Consider the following 21,835-nt stretch of genomic DNA (forward strand, 5'->3'; position numbering starts at 1 on the left):
ATGACAAAATTATTCGATCGATGACCGGTGACCAGTCGATGAGCCGATGACAGTCAACCTCGTCACGATAGTCGTGGGTCCACGGGCAGAAAACCTTATACGCCGGCGGCGCGCTCAAACTCCGTCTAAAATTTACCACACTCGTATCCCGAATAGATACGTACATTAACTAGACAGGGAGCGCCCATTTGAAATTCCACGTCTTCCTTCCCAACTTCCTCGGTCACCAAGTCTCAAGTATTCGTCGGTCACCCATACTCAAGAATGGCACCCTCAGACGAACTCGAGTACCTCAAGCACCTCGTAGCGCAGCTCAACGACAAAATTCACTGCGTTAGAGGCGAAAGCCAAGGCTGTCATTCCTCCGAGCAAGACCCCTGCTCAACAGCTTAGGACTATTCTTATGGGTCCTCCTGGTGCTGGTCAGTCTTTCTTATCTATATACATGGATAATTAATCTCCGGTGAGATGAATGTATTGACATCGATGACGGTTCACAGGGAAGGGAACGCAAGCCCCTCAGATACGCGACGAGTTCTGCGTCTGCCACCTGGCAACGGGCGACATGCTCCGCGAGCAAATAGCCAAGAAAACCGAGTTGGGGAGGATGGCTAAGAAAGTTATGGATGCCGGTGAACTGGTCACGGACGATATCATGGTTAACATGATCAAGGATCAGCTTGAGAATAACAAGGAGTGCAAGAACGGGTGCGTTTTATCCATCTCTTTTGATCTATTCGTGTCGGTTCTGATATGGGGCTCAGATTCGTGTTGGACGGTTTCCCGAGGACTGTTCCTCAAGCTGAGAAACTCGATTCTATGCTTGACTCCCGCGGTGAAAAGCTCGACAGCGTCGTCGAGCTCCTCATCCCTGATCAACTTCTCATCTCCCGAATCACCGGCCGTCTCATCCACTCGGCTTCAGGACGGACGTATCACAGAGAGTTCCAGTACGTCTCACACTAACGCTATGCACACAAAAACACTAATACATTCTCGTACTAGTCCGCCTAAAAAACCTATGACAGATGATGTCACAGGCGAGCCCCTCATCCAGCGCTCCGATGACAACGTAGAAACGCTGCGCAAACGTCTTGACACGTTCCACAAGCAGACTGGTCCTGTCGCAGAATACTATAAGACAAAGGGCTTGTGGCATGGTATCGATGCCGCTCAAAGTCCTAGCGTTGTTTGGGACAACCTTCGACAAGTGTTCCGGGCTCCACCGGCAAAGTCGTAATATATCGCGTGCTTTTGGGCTTGACCATATGTAGACCCTTCTCTTTCTTGCATATGCATACTGTCGTACACAGTACTTTCCATCTACAGATGTGCGCAACCAGAGAATTCTTGTCGAACAGCATGTACATAGAGCACCAAACTTGCGAGATACAGGTAAAACGATTATCGACGCATGTTAGTGAGATATTTTATTTCCGTAACTGAGCATGGCTGAACAATCACTCCACTTTGGATCCCTTCTTCCGCTCGCCTTTGACGTCACCTGCAAGCCACAAAGCTGAGAAAAGGAAAAATCCAACGCTGGTGCTGATAGCTCCTGCATAATACGGCCACGCGGCGCTCAAGAAACGCGGGTATTGGTCATGTCTCGGCGGCACGACAGGGACGGTCGTACTTGATTCGAGGTATGAGTAACTGATTATGAATCAATTAGTTGGGAAGACAACACGAAGATGAAGTAATGCACTAACCCCTTCCTCTTCCAGTTCAGGACAAACTTGAAAACACCATGTCTGTCAGGAGCGCGGAACTGGACTTGGTATGTACCAGGAGAGCCAGGAACAGCTGGCAGAGAGGTACGGATGTGAGGATCGAGCATCGTGAATTCTAACTGCAAGTCGTCGATACCGCTGTAAGGCTTCCATGTGGAGGTCTGGCTGTCGTACGCAGAGATATGCGCCGTATACACCTTTCACAAGACGCCACGTCAACCAAGTCCCACTCAAAACCAGTAAGTAAAACTTACAATCTCATCACTAGTAGTATACATCTCCGGCGCCCCACTCTCACCAACCCGATGATGGTCGACCCCATCAATCCTCAACTTCATCTTGTCCTGGAAAACCCACGCAGCCACATCCGCCACGAACAAAGCGTTCCCGGGAAGCTCCCCAGAAGGGAGCTCCTTCCCCGCATATTCGTCACTGAACATTTTCACGCCGCCTGCAAACACCACGCGCGAGTTCACGTTCGTTTGGAATCCAGTGACTAAGCCCATTTGGCTTCCTGCCCAGAGGCCTTCGCCACCTTTTTCGGAAGCGGTTACGAGGGCGTCGCTGTCAGTGTCGCTTGTGGGGTCAGCTGCGAAGCTTTCTGCGGGGGGCGCGGAGGATGGGGATGAGCATTGGGGTAGAGCCTAGTGCATGGGATGCGCCTGTGAACCAGACTGGGGGTATTCCTGGGGTGAGGATTGGACTTGATGATGAGACAGTGACAGGGATTGTGGTTGGAGGCCCTGAGCGAGCGGGGTGGTGGGAAATGAGTGGTGTTTCTGGAGGCGGGAGGATGAGTGAGAACTCTGCCGCGAGGCTTGTGAGGGGTGTTTGTTTTGGAGAGAGGGCGATGAGGAGGTTAGTGTTCTCTGAGAGCAGGCCTACGAGTGACTGCGGAGTGATGTCTTGTGCGTATGCTATGATTGGATTGAGGTTAGAAGGCTTGTACTAGGAATTTTGTACGCACATTTTGTGTCGGGCGCGAACAGGATGACGTGGTCATAGTTTGGCACGCCATAGTCGGTGATCGCAGGACTAGCGTCTTTGGGAGCACGGAACGTCAAATTATAGCCTCGTTCTACCAATAAATCAGTCAACACCAAACACCCATTGAAACTAAACACAAACCTTCAAGTCCACCAAAGAAAATCGAATAGTCCTCCCTGTCTAATGACGGGTCGAGAACCACAAGAACAGAACTCGAACTTGCAAAACTGAGTTTTGTAAGTGCAAGGAGAGTTATGAGCGCAGAGCTGAGAAGCCGCATCTCTTTAAAATGGCCGTTGTACCGTTGATGAGACCAGCGTTAATGCCAATTGCAACTGTCTAGTGTGTCGGTTGCGTGCAACCTTCCACGTCGGTAACTTTGATGTTCTATTTTTGGACGTGTTTGAGCGTGGCTGTGTACTGATAGTGATGTTTGGTGCTTGTTCTCGACGACGACTCGTACAGTGCCGGGACATTAAACTCGACGATCGACCCAGTGAGTTACTGGCATCCATGATTCTCTGTGTCACGATCCTGATGGTAACCTTTCTATTGAATTTTCAACAAACATCGCAGCGTCCTACTAATCGATCACACCGCGCTGCCAGTCATAGTAGGCACCCAAGGCGGCCTTGGGTGCCCATGATTGACATTATCATGGTCAGGTGTAGCGATGGGTTCTCCATGGTGTTGCTATACAGTATGAAGAGCCCGTCGCTGCACCTGTCTCGTTGTTGGGCGCAGCGGGTATTAATCGCCCAGGACTCGCCTGACGTTTCTGTTGCATTGTTTTGTTATCGCTGATTTCAGTCCTCAGTCTCCGGCTGGGCACAAAATTCCATATTTTAATGGCGGAACAGGCCTCTGTTTTGTTGAGCGAAAATGTAAGTGTGAATCTTTGCGATCACAGAGGAAGCTGATCATATAAGATATGGATTAGAATAAGCACGACAACCCGTATTGCAGTGTTAATGGAGATCGGAAAGGTGACGAAGAGGTCACGTTCATGTACGCAAGGAAAGGCTGAGTTACATAGAAGTGAGCCACTGTTTGATAGATCTTGATTGTGCAAGCACCAGTCTGAATCCTCGTTCCAGGATCTTATGGGACAAAACGTGAATATAAAGCAAGCTGGACAGTTGAATTGATGACGAACATTTCTTCATTCAGCTACTACTCTTCACAATTGCAAATTGTACGTGGACAATTTTGATGACGAGGCTGAAAGCTGTAAACACCCACAGCCCGACAGCCCGCTGGCTTTGCCATATTCGACATTGCTTGCTGGAGGATGTCTGGGAACCGGAGATCGTCGCTGATTGTGGGATGAATCCACTTTGGTTTTGACCTCAACGTTAGCATCAACCCTTACAATCACCAAAACTTTTTTCGTCGAGAAATCTCAAAGATGTTGCCCACGCCCGTGAAGGCGGCTCGTTTTCTCAAGCGTCTCGTAAGATCACCTAGCTTGAGATATCTAGTCAGAAAGGTGACATTGGTATTGAATTTTAGTGTTCTCGTGTCAACTGACGATGCTGCTCCAGCCTTTGATATGGGTCATTGTATTCTTCTATGTCTGCTTAGCTGCATTCATCCTCGCGGTCACTCCAGTTCGCATCACTCAATTCATGTATGACATCTCTCAAGACCTTCGATCTCTTCCATATGGGTACATGCTTCTTATCGTTGCCATGAGTGAGCATGTCTTGTATGCTTTCATCTGATGTTCGAACATGTTTGCCCTCAGTTATCACATCATTCCCCCCTTTCATCGGACATGGCACACTCCTTCACATGTTCGGTTTCACATACGGCATGTGGGGCTTCTTCCCTGCAGCGGTTGGAACAATGGCAGCCTCCACTATAGTTTTTGTTACCCTTCGGATGATGTTTGGCAAGAGGTTGCGTTTGCGGACTTCCACTAACCAGAAATGGCAGGCTCTGGAAGCTGTCATAGTCAGTGTGTTTAATTAGCATCGGCATATTTGCTTAGTAGAAGACGCCTACAGCGATCAAGAGGCATGCCCTTGATCATCCTCATCCGCATGTCTTCACTTGTGCCGTGGGCTTGGTCAAACTCGCTATTCGCAGTAAGCTTTTCAATTGTTTACTAGTATGATTTAGATCTAACGCCTTCACGTCAGAGCATAGCGTCGGTATCGTTTCTCCGGTTCTTCATAGCGACTTTGTTTGTCTTCCCAAAGGTCTGGGTAAACGTATTCATCGGATTTTGTCTTGCCAGACTCTCAGACAGCAAACAGAGAAATCGTATGTATACACGTGAGAACCCATGTCATCCCATTCTGCTCTCACTGATTCATGGTGCGCAGGAACAAAGTTTTTCAATGGCTTTTTAATTATCATTGGTAGTCTGTCAAGTGTTTTAGCCAGCTCGTTCGTGTCCACGTCACTGCTATTCCTAACGGAGCTCTACTCACCCTGTACAGGCTGATCTATTATTCCATCCGGAAGGAGATCAAACGTTTACGTGAAAGCGCGGAGCGTGACGAAATACCTGAAGAAGAATTTGAGGCGACAGAGGAAATGTCCTTATCTTGCTCTGCAATTTGACTTTCACTTCCTTGGTGAGCTCGTTGCAATGGGCAGTCTTATCTTGGTGGTGGGATTTACATGTATATTATCCACCTGTACTCATCGTTACTGCCATGTTCTCGATAGATCGATGCAGGTTGATCCTGTTGACTTTTGCTATAGCAGAACTTGCTGCAAAGGGACTGAGTTTCAGATCAGCAAGAGCAACACGTAACAATGCTCAGCAATGGGATTCCCCTCACGATCATACAAACACTGGTGAAGCAACACGCTGATTGGTAGCTGGTCATGAGTTATGAACTATTTTCGTCAAACTGACGCTCGTGAACATAATAGTCAAAAAGACGTGCGTCTAAGGAGCGGGGTCGAACACACAGCATCAGGTGTCAAAACCCAGTTCAGGGCGGATGATGCAGTTACACCATTACGCCCCTATGGAGAACGAAAGGAAAGACAAGGGTGGCAGTATATATATAAACATATGCACTCGCGGATGGCAAAACAGGAGAGTCTCTGAATGGTAGGGTCGAACCCTCGACGTCAGGTGCAAAAACCCAATTCGAGGCGGATGGTGCAGCTACACCATCACGCCCCTTTGGAATTACAACGGAAAGACGAGGACGGCAGTATATATATATGAACTTGTACTGTTAGCGGACGGGAAAACAGCATCTCATCTAAGAGCCTCTAGGGGGAGGAGTCGAACTCCCAATGTCAAGTATAAAAACTCAACGAGGTGGACGGTACAGTTACACTTGAACTTCTGCGGCAGGACCTACTGGCCTGGGGGTCCGGGGATTACTGAAATTACCAAAGAAGGAAAATCTGTCAACCTGATATGCTGTCACTTTGCTGTTGTAGTCACGTGAGAATCAAAGAACATCGTAAAAATTTGAAAACATAAACCTGTTTATAAAATCTAGAAACTCAAAACTACAACAATTGCAAAAACTGGCCAATTGCCTGCACATCGGAACAAGGTCAGAAGTTCACAACGCGAACCCCTAGTTATTGATGACACATCACGTAATATTGCATTTCGGAACCAATACTAGTGGCCAGGGCCCAGCAGATAGGACTAGCACCGTAGGGCCGGCTTTACTCAATTCCTACAGTCACAGAGGAAGCGCCTTGTCTACGATCGATGGGTATCGGGAAAAACTGCAACTGGGCTTATTTGAAGTTATGACTCACTTCAAAAACTCGAAGGGGTATGGTGTTTGGAATGAGCCGCAGTCACGGTATTTGATTGGAGTTTGCTGGTGTTGGGCGTTGAACGTTAAGCGCTGAGCACGGACATGTGTGTTGTGCGTTTTTTTTCTTTGACAGAGATGCCCGGGACGCTACTAGGCTGACTCGGAATAAATCTGATATACACCCAAAGACCTAGTAGGCCGCCAGCACCTCGCGGGAGCCTCTGAAAAACGTGCGACCCTTGGCCCTCTTGAGCGTCCAGATCAGTGAGACTGAGGCTATGTATCCGGTGCCTTGGGTCACAGTTGCTGCTCTCGGTAAGTCATAGCATGTAATCCTCTGCCAGTGCCTTGAGCTCTCCGAAGTTCAACATTTTGAAAGCTTCCTACTAGGTCTTCCTTGAACTTACTGCAATCACCTATACTGAAAAGTTTTCTACGGTTATTAATCGATTGATATTTAACTGCCGTACATTGTTTGTACGCGGTCTCTTACAACTTGAACACGACCGCGATCACATCAAGGTCACCCCACCTCGTCGACGCTGCTACGCTGACGGCTTCGCCCTCAATTATTCGCACTGTGAGTCACCCAGTAATTTTAATGTCCGGATCCCGCTGACCCACTTCCAGCCCATGGATGCAGCAGTGCGAGCAACAACTGAGGCTAGTGAGTCCGCCGACGAAGGGCTCCAAGTCAGTGAGGAATGGAAGACCCTCACAGGGATTCCTTGTATTACAGGTGGGATAACGGCGCTCGTCGGTAAGTCTCGTCACTACGCATTTTGCACCGATATCTTGACGCTATTTTAGCGTCTCTTGGTGGCACACTGCGTGGGCCCACTCGTGGTAACTTCCCTTGGAAAACTTTACCAAAAGAACTAGCCCGCCTCGGATATGTCCTCGTCGACTACCCTGAGAAGACTTTGATGCCTGGCGAGACGCGAGTTGATCTCGTTCATGCCAAAGGCACCAGGGATCTGACCGCCCAACATCGTCACAGTCTCATCAATGCCCTCAAGTCGGGCACCCTTACCATCCGAGCAGTTACAAGTGACGCTGCCCGCGCACGCCTCACCTCCTCAGAAGACCCCGTTATCATAGGAGAGGCCCCCCATACCTCGCTCCGCACACTCTCACGGCCGACGAATGTTCGCTGATGGCCGCATTGACTGGCAGGGTCTTCCCCGTCGTCTGTCTGTTCATTACAGGGGTCGTTTATCGCTAGCAAAAATTCCTATGCCGCTATCTCCTCATCAGAGCCAGAATGTAGAGGTGCAAAACAACACAGCCGATGATCGCAGTGGAGGTGTAGACGAAGACGATTCAGATTTTTATAAAGATGAAGATGGCGACGAAGACTGTTCGAATGATGACGGAAACGAAGCGAAGACGAAGCTGAGACTGAAAACAAAGGTGCCGAAAGCAAGGACGAAAACGGTGAAGATAATTATGAAGCCGACTCTTCAGTGCATGCTGCTCCGGGTGAACTTCCAGCAAGCCGCGGCAGTTCTACGAGGTTATCATCAGCGTCGTCTAGCCACGTCAAATCATCTAAAGCTAAATCAAAAAGAACACCACTACCTGGCTCTACTAGAGGTACCCCATCTCCCTCACCATCTCTTCATGCGCCTCCCCAGTCTCAGCCTTTCCCCTTGCCATCGTACGACCGCATCCCTCCCTTGGACCTGAGCATTGATCTTTCCTTGAAGGGGAAATTTCCATCAAGGACAGAGTTAGAATCCTCTTCCGAGCCTGACTTATCTTCCGTGTCTGAGATGCTCGCAAAGACATGTCCACCAGCATCACAGCCTTCCAAGTCCACCATTCCGAAAGGTCGAGTGCAAGGTTCTGCTCCCGCTGTCCGTTCACAGGGTGATATCTCTTTGAACCTCTCTAATTCACTGACGGTAATCCATGGTCTCCCATCTTCCCCCTCACTGCCAACGCCACAGCCCAAACGGCCACATCCTGCAGCTCACAAACGTTGTGCTCTAATAGAGCCCTCAAGCTCTTCGACTCCATTACATCTTGCTACTTCTAACGATGACGATGGGGAAAGGAACGAGAACAATCGCAAGGGGAAGAGAAAGGCTTCGATTGAATCAGTTCCCAGTTGTAAAGAGGACATTTCAACGGAGAACCTCCGCCCCACAAAGCATCGAAGGTTGGTAGGGGCTGCACCTGTAGTTCATAAACACGAACAATTCTGGATCCTTGATGGGAACACGGTCCTCGAGGTTGGAGGCGTGCTCTTCAAACTCCACCGTTCTAGGCTCGTTGATCAGTCGACGTTTTTTGCTGGCCTCTTGGATGAGCTTGATGTGCAGGTGGACGACAGTGTCGTGGTCGAAAGCGATGAAAACGGGACGGTGTACCACCTGTCAAACACCACATCAAAAGATCTTGAGGCACTGCTACAGCTCGATAGGAACCAAATGTAAGGAGACCTTTTGTTCATTTCGTACGATATTTACCGTCACTCTCAGGACATATTATTTTACTCCACCTCCATTCCCAGTCTTGGCTGCTATCATTCGTGCAGCGACTGCGTTAGGTTTCGGCACACATCGAGCTTTCGCCGTGAGACTCTTAGAGAACGCTTGGTCCTCGTCTCTGGCGGATCTCTCCACAGACGAGAAACCTAACGCAATGGAAGTTGTAGTCCTCGCACGGACTTGCGGTATTGAACGCGTGTTGAAGAGGGCCTTCTATGAAATGGTTCGGGTTCGGGTGGTGGACTATGGTCTCAGCGATAGCGAGTTGGTCGCTGACAATGGAGAAGGGTCCCAGGAAATCGGTCGCACAGACGAAAGGCGTCTGGAACGCATGAGAGAGCATCTCCTCTTGATGTGGTCCCAGGTTGCAAATCGAGTGGACAGTTCCTCCACATGTCCAAACCAACCAAAGGAGACATCCGGGAGTGTCCTTGGGTTCCCTGCAAGTACTGGGCCGAGTTCGTCTACTTCGCTGGCGCATTCCTCCAAATGTCCATCCCTATCTTCAAAGCGAGATGCTTGGGAGAGGCGCGTGCATGATTCTGGGCTCTACGACGAGTATCAGTTTGATCCTTTGTGCGGACTTCAAGCCTTGATTGACATCAAATGGGATGTGGACGAGGGCTGGTGCTCAGACTGTGTGCGGGCAAGACGAGACGCCTGGACACGACTGCGTCAAATAACTTGGGAGCATATAGGGGTCTTGATAGGTCTTGAAGCTTGACAATTGACCGACGACTGTGGCAATTAGACCCAATGATACCTGGGTACGTAAGTTTTGTACAACAACACATTTTGAGATTCTTGTTCACACTGCGTAATGAAGAAAGTGAAAGACAGAAACCTAGTTAATAGCGCCGTGAGTACGTGTGACCAGTTTCAGTGACATTCAGTCACCTCAAACTGCCGCTGACACAGACGAGGTCAAGGCATTTCGAAGACTAGGATTATGAGTCTTTGTTCCAGCACTTAATTCTTTCTAACACTGACTTCACATTTGTCGTGTCGACGTGTCTTCGTCGTTTGTAGTTCAACCCTACGGCGTTGTGGACGTCTTGCCCTACCATATGCCATGAATCGAGGGCCCGTCTTGCAATGGGACATTTTTTTGAATACTTTACTGAAATCGTTATATATTTAGCTCCGCATAATTCGACATTCAACTTACATAAAGCCATCTTCATTTCTCCGCCGCGTCCGAAATTGATTCTTAGCCTAATACCTCCCATGGCACCTTGGCTCGATGGAACTAGCATTCTGTCGTCTTGATTTTTTCGTAGGCGAACATTACTTATACATAGGTGACATCACAGTGTATAAAATCACCGGAGCCAACATTTCCCTCGTGCACCATGTCATGGAGGCCTGGGACGTCTATCCCATTTGACAGTTCGAAGGAGATGCGCGTCATCAATAACAGGTGAACTTGCTATCATTTCTCCTATGCAGTTCGCCGCAGTAATGCAAAAGAAAGGCATTTGATGAGATCCAACCACGACCTACCTGAAGCAGACCTGCAAAGCTCAATCTCCCACCAGGACAACATCAACTGATGCTACGAAAGGAGACAATAATCATGTTGATGACATCGACCTCTCCAGGGCCTTGAATGGCTCGAGTGAAGACATCGTTGGCAAAGTTTTGTATCTTTTGTATCGTTTTCTTCTCGCCATGCTCTTTAGAGGACAACCTTATGCTAGTCGCAAGTCGTTATGACCGACGCATTTTGTAATTTTGAATACATCTTCCGGTATCTTACTTCGTGTCCTGAAGTTATTGTTCCGAACCGTATCTTTCTTTTAATCTTCCAACCACATCTTCAATCAACTCACACTTCATAGGTTCCTGTCATATATCGGCTATGTCATGGTCGCCATGGTCAGCCTCTTTTCACTGTCCTAATTGAATACATGTACACCACAGTACCGCAATCCTTTCCGCATTTATTTTTCATCTCGTTCATGCTAAAGTGAGAAACAACGCTGATCACGCCACCCAGAATGACTTCTCGCAACTCAAGTACTCGCTCATACGAGATATTGGACTACTATTGCCTATCATACAACGGGAGTGTGATTCCCTATTCGTCGAGACCTTTTACGCAGATCTGTGCATTGCGTTTAATACTTGTGTATGTAATTAAAGGCCACGACGCACACCCCTGTATGGGCTGTAATTTTCCTCCATCTTGTCATCAGAGCAATGCAACAATGTCAGCCCGCACGGAGAGTGTAGCGCTCGAGACTCGCTTAGCGAGTTTCGGCCTTCTAGATGTGCCTAAGGCTGGAACTACTTTTCAGGAAAATAGTAACAAGATTCAAACGTATTTGTGGCCTACTTCAAACTGCCGTGTCACAATATTATTACCCAGGACTCGCTTGTTTTATGCCATCAAGTTCATACTCACCTGGATTCCCCTGTAATACAGTAGTGCATTGGCCAGTATATAAACACTATGAGAGTACATGGATTGTGTGGACGCAAATCTTCATTTTTCAATTCAGAAACATGAAACTCATAGTCAACACATAGTATACAATTCCACTGCTACAGGGGCCTACTTTACATACGAATCATCACTTGGTATTACATGTAGGTATACATCGCGCACGAAGGACTACGTACCAGCCAATTCTCGCCATCGATCTTTTACATCACGAGACGAGACGTCTTCACAATGTCGAGCATCATGCCCAGAGCGATTAAACCAAAACTCTGAGCTCCAAACACGCTCGGATCTTCCTTCAGGTTATCTTCTGCTACACACCACGCTGCCCAACAGCGCTTGAACGTTTCTGCCATCACTCGCTGTTCTGACTCTTCGCACCGTTCGTGGAAGGTGCAATCTTCGGAGTCTTCTTCCTCGTCCGTTTCTGTCTCTGGTGTACCTGGGATTTCGTCCTCATCCTGATCCGTTTCCGTCTCTGGTGTACCTGGGACTTCGTCCTCATCCTGATCCGTTTCTGTCTCTGGTGTACCTGGGGCTTCGTCCTCATCCTCATCCGTTTCTGAGTCTTCTTCCTCGTCCGTTTCTGTCTCTGGTGTACCTGGGATTTCGTCCTCATCCTGATCCGTTTCCGTCTCTGGTGTACCTGGGACTTCGTCCTCATCCTGATCCGTTTCCGTCTCTGGTGTACCTGGGACTTCGTCCTCATCCTGATCCGTTTCTGTCTCTGGTGTCCCCGGGTCATCTCCTTGGAGTTCTTCCCTGACCCTACGAACGAGCTCTTGCGTCTGAAAGTATCGTTAAAGAACCCGTAACGCAGAATGAATGTTACGCTGACCTGCAAGTTCATCGCGGAGACTGCATTCCGCCGACGATGATGGTCGGACCAATTCGCCATGATGGTCCCGCTCACCAGTTCGGCCTCGGAGACGTGAATATTCTTGTTTTTCGAAATTGTGTGCGCTTGCCCGACGATCAGTAGCTGTTCGCAATATGCGTTGAGTAGATATGTCATCTCCTCCATCAACTCTTCACTCGGATCGGTCAATCCTGGAAGGCCACGATGACGGAGGTCTACGTAAGAGAGCGCCACCTCCACAGTGGCTCCGTCCGATGGAGAGGAATCCCCGTTCCATGCAGTAGGTATCCCCCTCTTCATTGGCACCCGACGGAAGAGTTGACCGAGTAATTTTGGGCTGGTGTAGTATTGCCCGCCGGTGATATTAGCGCCTTCTTTGGCAAGAAAATCTGGCCTAGCTTGGGTCCTCCGAAGCCAAGGTAGGGATTTGAAGTTTACAGGAGTACCGCTCTTCGAAAATCGAGTGCCTGGGAGGCAAACCCCGCGAGTTGAATGCATTCCGTGCAATTTGGAGTCTTCAAGTCAGAAAACCTGAGATGACTTATGGCGATGGGACCAATGAGGTCGGCCTGAATCTATATTTCACAGTTCATCTTGCAGCCATTTAAACTTAAAGTCAGGATGTAACTCACATAGTCAATTACGAAATCTGCGACATCGGAGATGCCACACGCATTCGGTATCGATCTGATGGTCACTGCCGGATATTCTCCGGGTTTGAAGTGTTTCGTTGGTAGCAGTCTCGGCTATGGAAAGTTCAGGCATGAATGGATGTTTCGAAACTTTGAGCTTACATCAAGAATTAGATTGAAAATATCGCCATCAAGATCACCTCCACCCAGACATGATGCAAGCGCTCGTTCGCCCCTGTCGACGATATAATTCAGCGTGCCTTTGTACCGAATCATTAACAGGACTTACTCGCAGGAAAAAACGACGACATTCTTCAGGTGTTCCAACTCTGGCCGTTGTACGGCCCTCACAACTTGCAGATCGCCTGGGTGAATTTGTGGGCTGCGCGTTATGGCAACCTTTCCCGTGATGCTCTGAACAAATCCCGTCCTTTCATTAAACACGGTTGCATATATCTCTCCCTCTCTCAGGCAACCCCATTCATCGGAAACGCCAAGCAAGGTATACGAACCCGGCACTGCTATGTGCGCACGGTACTTTAGTTCCCGCAGGATGTACGTCTCGACGCACTGCAGCGAGCTTTCAATGAGCTTGCTGGTCCACAGAGACGGGTCATCTTCGGTGTCTCCAATTTCGAGTTGCAAAATGGACGATAGGTTTGTGAAGAGAGACGGTAGGTGGAAGGATGCCCCAAGTCCGTGTTGCTGAATAACTTTCGAGGCATTGGTACACGACGACCGGACGGATTGAGCTTTGTAGATGTCATCGTCCTGTAGTTCAATGATTCTTTGAGTCTCTACACCCAAGAATTCCATAAGAGAGATGAGTGGGCGATTAAGGAACACCGGTATTGGTTCCGCTGACGTCGATTGGACGTCAAAAGTAAGATTCTCGGGGGCATCAAACTTGATCTGCGACGGACGAAGGCGGACAAGCTTTCCTTGAATGGTGGGGTCTTGAACGACCATGCCTTTGGCCCCGCCAAGTCGAAATTGGAAGGCAGATGGAACATGTCGTAGCTTTGCAGATCGCTTTTTCCCCTTTTGCATAGACCTCCATATATCCCTGGCAAGCTCAACTGATATAGAGCTGCACCCGTCTGTCATAAGTCCGCCAGAAGGCGAGTATCTGTCGGGGCAACGAAAGTCTATTTCTTCGGGAAGAAGTGTAATTGATGGATCAGTACCAGAGAAGGCTTGAGACCACCTTGCAGCCAAACGAGCTGGTTGTTTGTGAAGTTTGGAGAAATTTCCCTAATGGTTGCATTCAGTTCAAGAGATCGATGAAGGCCAATGGCAGCAACTCACCAGGTTGTCTCGGATCGATTGTGCATTCAACAATTTCCCATCCTCATCCTTGAATGGCGTCACAAACCACACTGAATGTTCTTTCAGACCGCTCATAGAATATCCCAAGAACTGGAATTGGCGTCCAGCGACGCAACAGCCATTGAGGAGGATAGAGCGATATCGCACCCCCAAAAGGTCTATAATGGAACAATCGGCTTCCCGATGAAGCTTTGATCCATTCTCGTTCTGGAAACAGACACGCAGGAAGCACTCGGGATGTCCATAGCGACGTAAGACACTATTAGACTGGTCTGGGACAGGTCCCTCTAGGATATACCGTGTCGGCGTTACGATGAGATGGTAGGATAGGTAGACCCCACTCTGTGGTGGCGGAGCTAGAAGAGGACGGGGCTTTTGATGCTCTTTGATAAATTCTTGGGTAACTCGACGAAGAAGAGAAGGCAAACTCTCTTGGCTGGATTGCCGCCGTGCCCGGCGTTTGCGACGTTTTGTACGACTCGCACTGCGTCCTGCGAGCTCCGAGACAAAGGACCGAAATATTTCTGGCGCATCGTCGCCATGTTCAGCTTGCAATGATAGGATGACCTCCTTCAGCGAAAGAATGTCCGTCGCACTCAAAAGAGAATCTGCGACGGTCTTTTCTACTTCGAACCCAAGCTTGTATGGGATCTGAGAGAGTGTCTCGTGAAGCTTCTCAAAAGATGTAGTGTTCAAGGTGTGATCACGAATTCGGATATGGTGTTGTGTGGAGTAACGCAGATGGAGACGATTACAACATGCATAAGTGAACCTATCTGCGTCTGACTGGCTATTAAAGGCCAGCATCAGACTATGGCATCCCGGAGGCATGTGATCATTACGCCCCAAGCCCACCACACGACTAGTGTCGTCCAATATGTTATTAACCAAGGTGTACACAGGGGGCTCATCGGCACGGACGAACACAATAGCGGTGTCTTCATCCCGGTTACCTACCAGTGTCGCGATATTGTGAGGCGCATAAGATGCGGTGACGACTCGGGTTACGTGTCCAAAAATCTCCCCAAAGAGGTTGTCATTTGTGTTTTGTGACTTCTGTCGAGGCTCGAAAGTGAAGCGTATCTGCCTCGGCTCTGTATCACAAATGACATGAGCTGTGCCAGGAGGGGAGACTTGCGAAGAAAAAGATCCGTCCCGGCAGAAGCGGCCGAATGAGTAGCGGAGAAGCTGGAAAGACTGGTTTCTCCTGAGAAGCCTTTCCTGCTCTTCTCGCAACTGTATTGGGTCGCGCCATGGAACGTTATTCAACCTCTCAATACGGAACTCGTGGATCGCCTGCGTGCTCCTGCTGATGAGGACTGGTCGACCTTTGACGACAATCCCTGCGCCACCATGAGCACGCAAGAAAGTGACCCCAGCATCCTCAGTTGGCAGAGTAAGGGTGCCTTGCTGTCCGTTAGGGTGTGACTCGTCCGAGAGGTGAATTTCAAAATTCAGGAGAGGACCGGTTTGAAAAGGGGGCTTGTGAAGTATCTTGGCGAACGCGTTTGTCAAGTCATCTGTAGTCACTGCCAGAGCGATGTTGCGCAAGGAAATCTCCATCTATCCAGGTCAATGTCAAGTGGACGTTTGGATTGTGAAAGGGCCACTCACATCGTGTGACTGTCGATTAGCACCAGCGAGACAGACGATTGCATTGGCACTTAAATATGAGCTGGGTTCTTGATCACGGACCAACCCTATAGAAGCCAGATCAGAAGATAACCACCAATGCGGATGTGATATCATGACACGGGGTCATGATACTGTGCACCTTTCCCTTTCCTAACAATTACTCAGTATCAAGCGCCGTGCCAAGCTATCGGGTTGAAATGGAAGGCAAATGAGACACCACTTCGTCTCCCCAGCGGCGCTATCCGCCTGCTAGATATATCATAGTCTATAGAACTGCGATAGTGAGCCTGGCCCCACGATCCAGGAATATGGTAATCAGGAGTTTTTTCACCGCTCTATCGTCACTGGCCAAGTCTTTTCTGACCTGAGCATCCCTCCTACGAGCGGCGACGATCAGTTCTATCTTTGGTCTCGTCTCACCATCATGATAAGGCTCACCTCACGCGCGCGATCTAAGTCTTGTGACAGCGGCAGAAGCCAAGGAAGTGTATGATTTTGGATACAAGTAAGTATTTTGAGTGCAATCTGCCAAACAAGATTTGGATCTGATAGGAGAGCATAGGTCAACCTTGGTCCTTATCCTTCCTGAGATGCGGACCGCCGCATAAAAGTAACCACTTCCTTCCGTGGATTCACAACATTGGCCCTCAAACCTGTGAGCCGTATCCTGACCCAGATACAGAAGGTGGACATACTTGGTTCTCTTGCGTTTACCAAATATCTTGATTACTTGGGGAAGTATACGTGTCTCCTAGTCCTTGATTGCTCTATATTTAGTAGTTGATCCTTCCGGAGCACAGTACCTTGAAGGTCCATTGGCCATGGGGCTCACTTGAGACATGCTTGGTCGATGGAAATCCTGAAACATACCAAAATCATAATATTCCACACTTCTCTGACATCTTAGGTGAACCCACCGTTCTGCTTCATCCTGTACCGTGGACTGAGCTGTGAGACAATAATTCACCATACTTTGCCGTTTCAGTAGCTTCCCGCACCTGCAGATTAACCGTTTGAAGAACGAGGATTCAGAGTATAATACTAGGGCATCAAGCACAGGCATTCCAAGACTTTAAATGCTGGCCGAATAACCCGTTGATCTGGTGAAGCGCAACTATATATGAGTTTATATTTTTTCCTGAATGTCTTTAAAAGATAGATGAGAAGTTAGCGAGGACAAATAAGCGGTCGCCTGAATGCTCGTTATCCTGTAGTGGACTACGATTGGCTCGTAGACAGCAAGTATGCTCTGGTTTCGGGTAGCTGTATTCTTCCTTTGCAAACAGACCACTTGCCGAAAATAGCGGCACTGAGAGCGCATAAAATAGAATCCGAGAGATAGCGAAGATGTCATTAAGATGGCGTGTAGCATTGTCAGTAATGCAAGTCACTATTACTGTTGCAGGAAATTAGGTGCGAGTCATCGAGAATAATGGACACTTACAGTACGATGGTTAACTTCGGTTACTGATGGTTGACAGATCTGCTACAGAAGCAGAAGTCGAAGCTTCGCCAATGTGCATTCACAGTTATCCACTGCGCGAGTAGACGCCGCAGAGGAGAGATCAGTTCCACGAAGCTCAATCAATCTCATCACTGGTCAGAAAGACCACACCGTCCGAAGAATGAAGGGTGTGTAGACCATATCTTTGACAGTATCTTGATACTCCTGCGGTTGAACTCGTTGGACGACATCCCAACATAGTCATTTGGCAACTTTACGACGACTTTTCAGGGCACTACTGTGAGACATGGAACTTCGGGGCGGAACACGAGTCATTTAAAGACTACTTGGAGCGGTAGACGGGATCCTATGGTTTAAGCCATTGTTCAGGCCATGTGCATGAATAACGAAAAAGTGTAGCCTGGCGTATAGACTATGCGTGTGAATTTTCACGTCACGTTGACAAAGTTATATTTCGTGCAGTTGTTACACACTTCTGCCAAAGCGTCTCTCTATATCGTGGTCCTGTGCATACCTATTTCGCAGGACTTCACGACTTGCTGGCACTATATGGTTGACTCCACCAGCGATTCTGCAGGCCCTGTTTCTTCTCCTACCGTCTCCTCAGTCCTCGGCATAAAGGGGTCCCTTCGTTTTCGCCGGCATGGTGCAAGTCAGAAGGCACACGTCGTCCTACGACGCGTAGAACTTTCTGAAGAGTCTGGAAATGATACTGGTAAAAGGCCTGTAGCATACTTTAGCCTTTTCGCACAGAAAAGAATCGAGGTCAAGCCTGGCAAGGAGATTTTACTAGCCGTAGCTTCCGAGGATGGATCTTTCACTGACCAAGCCGTCATTTTCGAGGGAGATCTTTTTGGTTCAGATACACAAACTGAAACCGAACAAGAAATGCAAGATAATGTCGAACATGTTGAGGTTCCATTCGTCCCTCCAAAAATGAGGAGAACCTGGAACAAGGCATATGAACAGGTGAGCGTAGTGCCAGGTGAGTGATACATGCTTGACCACGAGGGGTACTTTTCAATGTGCTATTTACCATGTAGATAGCGCCCACCGCCCGCCACCGCCACCTGAGCGTGTATCAGTGGGTATCCAGGCTCAGCCATCATGGGCAGTGAGTTCAGTCCAAGCAATTCCAATAACGTCTCCTGTTCGAATCGGACAACGCCTATCACTTCCCGAGAACAAAGAAGATTTGAGCCTCGATACACCCCTGTCGGATGTAGTGGGACAATGTCCTGCTCCTCAAAAATTATCTTTATCTCCGGCTCTTAATGCTGCTGTGAGTGCGCTTTCACTTACTTCCGAGCATGATCCTGAGACACAGTAGATAATGGACGAAGATCGTGAACGTAGCTTGTCACCAATGAGTTTGGGCTCTCCGTCTAGCACTCCTCCTCAATCTCCCATTGTCGAGCACATACCGAATGTTTTCAGAGTTCAAAGCCCTGTAACAGAACCTCCAAGAAGCTCTCAAGACAGCGGTATGGACCTCTCAAGCGACTCACAAGATGAGAAGCAGATTGAAGATGATCTTCGCCACCCAGGGGACACTAGCAGTTTACCCGCAGAACCTAGCACTCCCACTTCTGAGACTGACATGGATCTCCAGTCCTCTCCTAGTTCTGCATCTTCCTCGTCGTCTGATATACCTGGTCTTGTAACATCATGGCGTGCACCTGCGCCACCTCATCGACCCGTGGAACCTGAGCTGGAACAGGAACCAGTTTCACCTCCGAAAACAGTTCTTCCTTCTCTTCCCCCTGCACAATCCTCTCTACAACCATCTATTTCTGAGCGAATACCTGCTTCTCCAAAAAAGTCTCCACCTTCTGCAGTGCCTCCTGCCGTCAATAAACTTGTGACTCTGCCTCCAAGACTGACAATAAGTGTTCCAAAGAAACCGGCGATCGTCAATCCATTCGTTTCTGGTGGATTTATGACAGAGTTTGTTGGTTCGCCTGCATCGCTTACTGCCCAAAAATCGCTACCACCGAAGTCCCGCACCGGCTCACCGAACATATCGGAGGCACAGGCAAGTATTACAGTTCTGATGATGGACTATTCGACTTACATATCAATCACTCAGTCGACTCCTACGCCCATCTCAACGCCTGCACCCCCACGTCCCAATCCTCCACTTCACGCACCTACATTCGTTCCTGCTTCTTGCACTGTAACCACTTCCCTGTCCCCTTGCGCACCTTCATCTCAGTTTCCAACAAGGCCTCCCTCTCCACCTCCAGCAGTGCCTGCAAGACCATCTACTCAAGAGCAACGTCTTACCGCAGCCCCCTTACCCCCAACCCTTCCATCTGTGCCTCAGCCGCCACGAACTCAAGCATACCCCAGTTCTCTCCCCCCTCGTCCGTCAGAAACTGTAATCGCTTACTCCAATAAGGTGCCTTACAAGCCCGGTTATTCACCTTTAACGTCAGCCAGCGATGCGAGAATATCCTATAATGCTACCGGAACAATATCCAATCCTTTGAACATTCGTCCTTCACGATTTGCCCCACTCAAAGCTACTCCAATCCAGTCTCAGCATGCGCCAAAGAAACCGTTGGCAATTGGTAATGGCTGGCCGCACACACGACAAACTAACGGAAATGGCTCTACGTCTATATCCCCTGTGACATCCAAGGCTTTACCACCACCTACAGGTGCTCATCGGCCCCTCACACCAGAGAGCACTCGCTCGTCAACAACACCACCAGGTCTTTCAAATTTTGTCGCATATACCTCCCCATCTCCTCCTGGTTTTTTGCATAGGTCGCTAAAGGACAAGCCCCCAACAGACTCTCCATCCAGTTCCGGCGATCCCAACATCAAACACGGTAAGAATGCGTCTCTGTTAGGATCTTCGCACTTCACTCATGTCTTTTCAGAATTTATGGACGTTCCATTACCACCCACGCCTACGACAATTGTGAAGCAGAAAATCTCGATACAGTCACCAAGGCCTGTGTTGCCGGCTTCAGCCACATCTCCCAGTATTCTCCGATTTTCTAGTCAGTCCAACAGTGCGACACCGCCGTCCGACAGCAAAGGCAAGAAACGGGCGATGTCTACAGCGTCTGATGTGGAAAGCACGCGTCCGCGGAAGCGTGCACATCCCTGGCCCACACAAGAGAGTATGTATTCCACACGGATCAAGAGTGATAGCGATGCTGGCGTCAGAGAGATCGTTTTCAGCTCAGACGGTGAACGAATGGCTGTCGTATGTTCGTCTCTGCCATTCCTTTTCATTCTCCTACTTCGTGCCAATCTCCTGAATATAGGTCATGACCGAACGATTCGAATATGGAGTGTATCAAATCGAGTCGAAACTGCCCGTCTTGCGCAAAACTCGCCAATATCATCTGTTGCTTGGATGACAGATGACAATGGTATCATCACGCTGGGACAAGATGGTATGATCAGTAAATGGACGCGAAATGCAAGTGTTGATATTCTTGGTCACGAGGTTGACTTTGGCTGACCATCTGAACCAGAACCAGAATCACTGGCAATGGGCGAAGCTCCTCGATGCGGGGAAGGAGGAATCCATCAGCTTCACCTACAACAGGGATCGCCTTGCTGTTGCGTTTCCTCGCTTCGGTGTGAGGGTGTGGCTATGGATCAAAGGTCTGTGCTTCTCTCGGGTTTCAGAAAGCATTATTAGATCTGTCACAGGCACATGGCAACCACAGCGGTCCATTCTTCGACAGAATGTGACGTGTATCAAGTTCGTCGAGGACGGTGAGGCATTACTTGGAGGCACTAGCGACGGCGTATTGTGAGGGCATCTTAAAGTGTTGCACTGGTAACCTCTGATAACAGATCGCAATAGATGGTATTGTCAAGTGCCCAATGGGACCCTTCGAGCCTACGCATTTCTCAAAGCTAAAATGTACGGACCTAATAATTTCTGGTTGCCTAATCTCACGGCTGACATGACCTATGCGACAGACGACACCTGGACGTCAGTCCGAACGGAACTCAGGCACTTGTGTCTCAAGTGGGCGCTCGTGCTCATCTTGTAGGCATTCAAGGGATGGATCGCAAAGGCAAAATCGAGCAAGTATATGCGATGAACGGAGATTCGACAAGTGACGCGAAACAATCCACCCCTGCGGTGTTCGTCAATGGTGGTCGTTCTGTAGTGTTCCATAGCAGAGAATCTTCTTGTTTGGTCTGGAACAAAACGAAAGGCGAGGTCTTGAGTGGTCTGGATCATGGGGATAGTGAGTCAATTGTGATCATTGCTCGGCTTCTCGCTGACTTCATGGCTTCTGATGTAGATGAGCAAACCCAGGCCGTCGCAGTCAGTATACTTGGTTTCCTTTTGCGATTTGCTATATTAAATTGCGTCATAGGGCTTTGACCGTGCATCCCATTCATACATCGTCACGGGAACTGCACAAGGCCTTTTGTCGTGGTGGAACTCCCCTCCCGATCAGTGACTGTAGGTAAGAACATGTAGTACTACTTTTAGCGCACTTGCTCATCACGAACATTGTCTC

General features: G+C 48.8%; 8 protein-coding genes across 8 annotated transcripts; 6 read left to right on the forward strand and 2 right to left on the reverse strand.

Moving 5' to 3' along the window:
• Positions 1-65: 65 nt before the first annotated feature.
• On the forward strand, positions 66-1,346 carry DFJ58DRAFT_784386 (adenylate kinase). The gene is given in 5 exon segments (XM_041389960.1): positions 66-333; positions 353-422; positions 501-708; positions 765-950; positions 1,006-1,346. The coding sequence occupies 5 exon segments, from the start codon at positions 265-267 to the stop codon at positions 1,238-1,240; spliced, it is 768 nt and encodes a 255-aa protein (XP_041244676.1). The 5' UTR covers positions 66-264; the 3' UTR covers positions 1,241-1,346.
• Positions 1,347-3,104, reverse strand: DFJ58DRAFT_784387 (Dolichyl-diphosphooligosaccharide--protein glycosyltransferase subunit WBP1). The gene is made up of 6 exons (XM_041389961.1): positions 2,862-3,104; positions 2,701-2,811; positions 2,404-2,650; positions 1,988-2,330; positions 1,713-1,930; positions 1,347-1,656 (listed from the first exon to the last, which is right to left on the reverse strand). Exons 1-6 carry the CDS (start codon positions 2,998-3,000, stop codon positions 1,461-1,463), a joined length of 1,254 nt encoding a protein of 417 aa, XP_041244677.1. The 5' UTR covers positions 3,001-3,104; the 3' UTR covers positions 1,347-1,460.
• A 92-nt stretch (positions 3,105-3,196) lies between these two features.
• Positions 3,197-3,568, forward strand: DFJ58DRAFT_338303 (uncharacterized protein). The gene has a single exon (XM_041379931.1). It carries the CDS (start codon positions 3,234-3,236, stop codon positions 3,522-3,524), a length of 291 nt encoding a protein of 96 aa, XP_041244678.1. The 5' UTR covers positions 3,197-3,233; the 3' UTR covers positions 3,525-3,568.
• A 439-nt stretch (positions 3,569-4,007) lies between these two features.
• On the forward strand, positions 4,008-5,438 carry DFJ58DRAFT_338301 (Golgi apparatus membrane protein TVP38). Its single transcript, XM_041379930.1, has 7 exons — positions 4,008-4,209; positions 4,265-4,415; positions 4,468-4,676; positions 4,730-4,810; positions 4,865-4,988; positions 5,051-5,114; positions 5,168-5,438. The coding sequence occupies exons 1-7, from the start codon at positions 4,129-4,131 to the stop codon at positions 5,289-5,291; spliced, it is 834 nt and encodes a 277-aa protein (XP_041244679.1). The 5' UTR covers positions 4,008-4,128; the 3' UTR covers positions 5,292-5,438.
• Positions 5,439-7,935: 2,497 nt separating this feature from the next.
• On the forward strand, positions 7,936-9,800 carry DFJ58DRAFT_338325 (uncharacterized protein). Its single transcript, XM_041379932.1, has 2 exons — positions 7,936-8,906; positions 8,956-9,800. The coding sequence occupies exons 1-2, from the start codon at positions 8,245-8,247 to the stop codon at positions 9,686-9,688; spliced, it is 1,395 nt and encodes a 464-aa protein (XP_041244680.1). The 5' UTR covers positions 7,936-8,244; the 3' UTR covers positions 9,689-9,800.
• A 1,710-nt stretch (positions 9,801-11,510) lies between these two features.
• DFJ58DRAFT_745231 (RdRP-domain-containing protein) lies at positions 11,511-15,979 on the reverse strand (the record flags this gene model as incomplete). The annotated part of the gene is made up of 10 exons (XM_041387376.1): positions 11,511-11,852; positions 12,012-12,056; positions 12,102-12,198; positions 12,249-12,663; positions 12,708-12,844; positions 12,902-13,015; positions 13,064-13,136; positions 13,191-14,155; positions 14,210-15,793; positions 15,845-15,979. The coding sequence occupies 10 exons, from the start codon at positions 15,977-15,979 to the stop codon at positions 11,614-11,616; spliced, it is 3,804 nt and encodes a 1,267-aa protein (XP_041244681.1). The 3' UTR covers positions 11,511-11,613.
• A 1,936-nt stretch (positions 15,980-17,915) lies between these two features.
• On the forward strand, positions 17,916-18,104 carry DFJ58DRAFT_633819 (uncharacterized protein; the record flags this gene model as incomplete). Its single annotated transcript, XM_041381243.1, has 1 exon — positions 17,916-18,104. A coding segment is annotated over one exon (189 nt), but the record flags the coding sequence as incomplete, so codon positions are not given.
• Positions 18,105-20,703: 2,599 nt separating this feature from the next.
• On the forward strand, positions 20,704-21,775 carry DFJ58DRAFT_659425 (WD40-repeat-containing domain protein; the record flags this gene model as incomplete). Its single annotated transcript, XM_041382088.1, has 7 exons — positions 20,704-20,775; positions 20,825-20,957; positions 21,006-21,108; positions 21,163-21,222; positions 21,282-21,556; positions 21,614-21,636; positions 21,689-21,775. 7 exons carry the CDS (start codon positions 20,704-20,706, stop codon positions 21,773-21,775), a joined length of 753 nt encoding a protein of 250 aa, XP_041244683.1.
• Between the last annotated feature and the right edge of the window lie 60 nt (positions 21,776-21,835).

The sequence above is a fragment of the Suillus subalutaceus genome (assembly GCF_016647625.1).
Source record: "Suillus subalutaceus strain FC151 chromosome Unknown DFJ58scaffold_43, whole genome shotgun sequence".
Taxonomy (NCBI): Eukaryota; Fungi; Basidiomycota; class Agaricomycetes; order Boletales; family Suillaceae; genus Suillus; species Suillus subalutaceus.

What these genes read in the sequence shown, in the direction of transcription:
- DFJ58DRAFT_338325 (XM_041379932.1), top strand. Translation starts at nt 8,245, where the DNA reads ATGCTCGCAAAGACATGTCCACCAGCATCACAGCCTTCCAAGTCCACC. An exon ending in CAGCTCGATAGGAACCAAAT is followed by an intron (nt 8,907 to 8,955) that starts GTAAGGAGACCT and finishes CGTCACTCTCAG; the next exon opens with GACATATTATTTTACTCCAC.
- DFJ58DRAFT_784386 (XM_041389960.1), top strand. Translation starts at nt 265, where the DNA reads ATGGCACCCTCAGACGAACTCGAGTACCTCAAGCACCTCGTAGCGCAG. An exon ending in TATGGGTCCTCCTGGTGCTG is followed by an intron (nt 423 to 500) that starts GTCAGTCTTTCT and finishes GACGGTTCACAG; the next exon opens with GGAAGGGAACGCAAGCCCCT. An exon ending in AACAAGGAGTGCAAGAACGG is followed by an intron (nt 709 to 764) that starts GTGCGTTTTATC and finishes TATGGGGCTCAG; the next exon opens with ATTCGTGTTGGACGGTTTCC.
- DFJ58DRAFT_338303 (XM_041379931.1), top strand. Translation starts at nt 3,234, where the DNA reads ATGATTCTCTGTGTCACGATCCTGATGGTAACCTTTCTATTGAATTTT.
- DFJ58DRAFT_784387 (XM_041389961.1), bottom strand. Translation starts at nt 3,000, where the DNA reads ATGCGGCTTCTCAGCTCTGCGCTCATAACTCTCCTTGCACTTACAAAA. An exon ending in TTTCTTTGGTGGACTTGAAG is followed by an intron (nt 2,812 to 2,861) that starts GTTTGTGTTTAG and finishes ATTTATTGGTAG; the next exon opens with AACGAGGCTATAATTTGACG. An exon ending in GTTCGCGCCCGACACAAAAT is followed by an intron (nt 2,651 to 2,700) that starts GTGCGTACAAAA and finishes ATCCAATCATAG; the next exon opens with CATACGCACAAGACATCACT.
- DFJ58DRAFT_338301 (XM_041379930.1), top strand. Translation starts at nt 4,129, where the DNA reads ATGTTGCCCACGCCCGTGAAGGCGGCTCGTTTTCTCAAGCGTCTCGTA. An exon ending in AGGCTCTGGAAGCTGTCATA is followed by an intron (nt 4,677 to 4,729) that starts GTCAGTGTGTTT and finishes AGACGCCTACAG; the next exon opens with CGATCAAGAGGCATGCCCTT. An exon ending in AGACAGCAAACAGAGAAATC is followed by an intron (nt 4,989 to 5,050) that starts GTATGTATACAC and finishes CATGGTGCGCAG; the next exon opens with GAACAAAGTTTTTCAATGGC.